General features: G+C 38.2%; 1 protein-coding gene across 1 annotated transcript; it reads right to left on the reverse strand.

Annotated features, from left to right (window-relative positions):
• Positions 1 to 300: 300 nt before the first annotated feature.
• LOC109705166 (22.0 kDa class IV heat shock protein-like) lies at positions 301 to 1,241 on the reverse strand. Its single transcript, XM_020225911.1, has 2 exons — positions 940 to 1,241; positions 301 to 768 (listed from the first exon to the last, which is right to left on the reverse strand). Exons 1-2 carry the CDS (start codon positions 1,205 to 1,207, stop codon positions 413 to 415), a joined length of 624 nt encoding a protein of 207 aa, XP_020081500.1. The 5' UTR covers positions 1,208 to 1,241; the 3' UTR covers positions 301 to 412.
• Positions 1,242 to 5,129: the final 3,888 nt, after the last annotated feature.

A 5,129-nucleotide genomic window follows, 5' to 3' on the forward strand; every position in this document is an offset into this window, starting at 1 on the left:
GACAGTATTTTAGATTGATAATTTACATCCAACAAATTATTATTATTATTATTATTATTATTGCTATCCGATAAGATCATTACAAAATGTGCTTCGCACCACAAATATTTTCATAATCAGCCAGACCATCTTCCAGCTGGGCCTCATTTCTAGCTTGGTTAACAGCAGGTTCTTAAGGTTCAAAAAGAGAAAATAGCAAAAATAAAAACAAACTAGACTACAAGATTCACAATAGAAGTTACTCTTTTTTTTTTTTTTCTTTCTTTTTTAATACATTACAACAATTTTACTATACCAACAGGCACGAACCTGCATTATGATAACACTATTATTCGATGGTAATCGCTCACACCAGTACAGCAGGACAAAACAACAAAGGCACCAAAGCCATCATGCACATATATATATACATTCATAGCTCAACTTTCTTTTCTGCGTCGGCGGCGGTAATCTTCTTCTTCTTCTCCTCGCCCTCGCCCTCGCTCTCGCTCTCCCCGCCACCGCCGATGCTCACTACTCTCGGGCCCTTGATCTGGTCAGGGGCCAGTTTCTTGAGGCTCACCGTGAGGACCCCGTCCTCGAGCTTCGCGGTGACGGAGTCGAGGTCGGCATTGTCCGGGAGCCGGAACCGGCGCCAGAATTTGCCGTAGGACCGCTCGATGCAGTGCCAGTGCTCCCCCTTTTTCTCGTCGTCTCGCCTTCGCTCGCCGCTGACGCGGAGGATCCTGTTCTCCTCTATCTCTATCTTCAGCTCCTCTCTTTTTATACCTTCGCGTGTAGAGAAAACCAAGAGAAATGAATAAGAATAGATGTTTTAAATTTGATCATATATTAATTAAATTATAAATTAGATAGTAAAATTAAAATATTTTAATTTAAAAATGTGATAGGTGAGATAAGTTTTACAATAGTGTGTGTGCGTGTGTTTGTTGCTCTTACCTGGTACGTCCATGATGATCTCGTGGGACGTGGGGGTCTCCCTCCAATCCACGCGCGCCACGTCGACCATCGCCACGTCATCCCGGTCCAGCGCGAAGGGCACCTGCTCCAGGATCCGGAACGGGTCGGCGAGAACCCGGTCCGGGACCGGACTCCCGGGCCGGTCCAGCCACGTCAGCAGCGAACCGGCCGTTAGCGGCGCTAAAGTTAGCAGCTGCAACAGTGGCAATAAGATAACGGTAACGGAGAAGGCAACGGATCGTTTCATCGTTTCGTTCGCTTTCGAAGAGGCGTCGCGGAGATTCGTGCTCGACTCCGTTCGATGGGCGGGGAATTTATAGCCGTTGGGGGGTTCGGAGGGGTCGACCGACACGTGGCGGTAGTAAGGGGGGGAGACTAGAAGGTTCGAGGCTGTGGGGTGATGACGTGGCAAGGGTGGAGAGATCGAGAGGCTTCGAGCGGGAACGGGCGATTGCCGGTAATAATAAAAAGGTCACTCGCATTCAACGTCGCATTCTAGAATTTTTCCAACGTGAGAGGTTTCTAGAGGGAGCTTCAACCGGAGAAATTATTTCATGGAATCGTGGTCCACAGTGTACGGCAGAGAAAGTGATTATTGCATAAACACCCTCCTAAATTTTGATATTTTTTTATTTAATGCTCTAAGGACCGTTTAGTTGGATATAGTTATAAAAATAGTGTAGTTGGAATTACATACAGTTATAAATACTGTAGTCATAACTACATCTAATTTGTTTGGTTTTATACAGTTGCAATTACTATAGTTACATTTTTTCTGTAGTTAAGATTTGTATTAAATTATGTCAATTTTTAGATAGAACCATGAGATTATTTCTTCTGAGCATAATCTAATCATATTTTAATTATTAATTAAGACTTTTATATTTATATATAATTTAATATTATAAAATTATATATTAATTTAATAAATTTTAAATGTAAATATATTATAAATTTGGTTAAAATAAAAATTAAGATATTATTAAATTAGCAGACTGAAAAATAAGAAGCATATGAAAAAAATTTATTGACCCTAACAGATATTACTAAATCCTCAGATTTCATGAATATGTATTTTTGAAAAAAAAAGAAAAGTGTATGAAAAAAAAAATCACACTTTTGTTTATTTGTTTAATGAATGAACCGACTCTGGCTCAACTGCTGCAGTTGGGACTTCTCGTGCAAATACAACTGCAGCAATTGGACCTAATTACACCAAACCAAATAAAAAATTAATAAAGTATGCATTTTCAACTGCATTATAAATTGATAATTGAAAATGCATGCAACCAAACAACCCCTAAATTGAAACTAGGACGAAATTGTAAAATTAATTGATCTTTTATTTAAATTAAATTTTTTTTAAAAAAAATTTATGACTTAATTAATTTTAGATTGATTCGGTCCTCCATTTTCTCCCGCAATTCTCGGAGGGATTCCGACCTCCCTCTCCGCCGAAACCCTAATCCAATTAGAGCTACGTACTGTTTCGCAAGCTCGATCTCTTCCATGGATGGAAATGGTGGTGTTGGTGGGCACTACCATGCTCTATCTCCGGAGGGGGGGTGTTTAGGGTAATCCGGAGTTAGGAGAGTTGGTATGATTTAAGCCCTCACCACTGGTTGTTTTGTTTTGATTTGATTTGATTTGGTTTAATTTGATTTGATTCTATTCGTAATTTGCTTTATTTGTTTTGAGTTAATTTGTTTTGATGGGATTCGAACACAGAACAGGTCCTGTTCTGATCCCATGTAGAACATCAGTTTAACTCAAAAAGCTTGAGTTGATAGAGAACGGTGTTTTGGATAGTTATCTTTAGTAGTTTTATGGGAGGTGTTCGTCGAAGAAGTTTGGCTATAACAATCACACTTTATTAACCCATACATTTCAAGTTATGGAATCGCATATTGTGACCTTTCGAATTAGAGAAATCAAGATATTTTGGCAGTGATGTTAATAGAAATTATTAGCGACAAAGCAGATTCATTGAAATCGATCAAGTCTATCACGTAAATATCTGCTAAAATTCAATGTATTACTTGTCAATAGTAATTTCTTCTTTGTTAATTTTACTATCAACTTACATTTGAATGATTTATAATGTAATTAGTATCATGAGCTATCGAAAAATTTCTATGTGAATATGACATGATATTGAGGTAGGAAATTTTGGGAGGAATAAGTGCCAAAAAGAGTATATTTGGGGTATTTTAATAGAATGATTGCCGAAAGAAGTATGATGTCGGTGGATTTTTATGCTATGCCAAGTTTTTATTGGCTTGTGATGATGCTTCCTGCATGGTATAAGCATTACACTGGAGCTCGGGCTTTTCATGATGCTTCTGTAACGCTTTTGCAAAGATTCTTTGGTGATTCACGGTTGTGCTGTATTCCTGAGAAGAGCTTTGACGGTAGTGATGAGCATCAAGAGCAGTGACTAGAGTTTAGAGTGCTGCGGAGGTTCGAGCTGTGGGTGTGAAGGAGACAGAAAATGAAGTAGAAAATTGTTATGGAATTTGACAGTAACTGGGAAAAGGATTACACGAGTTTAAATTATTTTTCGGATTTGGATTGAATACCGTCTCCGCACCACTTCGATGAGCAACTTCATTCCCCCAACGCTTTCTGCTATTGTGGAATACCTCTAGCAGAACGCAACATGTTGGCAAGCTCTCAGCAGCCTAGAGTCTGTACTGATGTCGGCAGACTACATAGCAGACCTGCACAGGGTGGTGTACCGGTGAGGAAATCCATGTTTAAGACATATAGTGACTTTCTAATGAAAGATGTTACAATCACATAATTTTTTCCCAAACATTTCCAAGTTCTGGTGTTGCAAGTTTAGATTGCTTTATTGGAGAACGGAAAGATATACTGTAATGAAATACAGGTAGTATTACAAGCGAATGAAAAGTTGACATGTAGTGTGATGTGAGTTTATATAAGGTTAAGAACATTTTAGGGAGAATAGGTAGCAAAAGAACTACAATTTTAATGGCTTTTAGCGTGTATGCTGATTTTTTATTGCCTTGTGATACTTCCCACATTCTCATAACTGTTACATGAAGACTTCTCTCTACTTTCGACCTATATATTCTGAAATTTCAAGATTGGTGCTTATCTATCCTAGTTGATAGTACTAAATTATAGCTCCTCATCTTGAAAGGCTTTATATATCTGCAACTTAGAGCTATTTAGATCTTAGTGGTTTATTCTAGCAGCAGCAAAGAGTTTCTATCTATTAATTTGGACTCAACCTGTTTACTGTTGGTATTCGAGCAAATATTTCTTTATTCGTTCAGAATTTGTGGTGATAAGAGTTTGGCTAGGCCTGTGAATTGGCACTTTATGAACCAAAACATTTCACATCGTTGAATCAATAGGGTAATATACTCTGTTTTATTGGATTATTTCACTGGTTTCATATTTTTGATTGGCCAAAATAGATCAAATGAACTTATTTCCTTTCCAGGAGGATTAATAATTGAGAGTGGTGGGAAGATTATTGTCTTTGGAGGTGTAGGAAAAGAACAAGTTTTGATTAGTCATTACAGCAGATGAATTTGTAGAACAATTAATTGGTTCTTGGAGGATGAGGCTTCTCTTGCGCAGACATCTTATCATCGGTTGCATGTAAGGTTTGCTCTAGCCTGCTCCAAAATCTGCAGTAGCGGCTTGCTCCCGCATCTCCGTCCTTCGTCGAGCGGTGTGTTTCCCCATCTATAGCCAACAAGTCAAAAACGCAGAATAAATATCATCTTTATAGAAAGCAAGTAGCTCTAGTATTGCACAAAACATAAGAAACTTGAGGTGTTCTGAAATTGCCCTTTATATGTCTTGTTGTTTGGAAGCTGAAAGTTACTAGACACTAAAATGTGCTAAAAAATGTAGAAGAAAATAGAGCTAAATAACAATAAGATTTGCTCCTTGGTTTTGAATATGGGAAATGAGCAAAGTACAATACCTATCTTTAGAAAGAACATCTGCTCCGAATTCTAACAATACTGCAGCAACAAGGTGTAGTCCCTCTGCTGCTGCAATGTGAAGTGGTGTCCTCAGATCATAATTTTTGGTGTTTGGATCAACTCCATATTCTAATAATCTTCGGAGAGTGCTGATATTGCTTTCGGTTGCAATTTTACGGAGATAACTTCCATTATCTTCCAAAT

Source organism: Ananas comosus, unplaced genomic scaffold (assembly GCF_001540865.1).
Source record: "Ananas comosus cultivar F153 unplaced genomic scaffold, ASM154086v1, whole genome shotgun sequence".
Taxonomy (NCBI): domain Eukaryota; kingdom Viridiplantae; phylum Streptophyta; class Magnoliopsida; order Poales; family Bromeliaceae; genus Ananas; species Ananas comosus.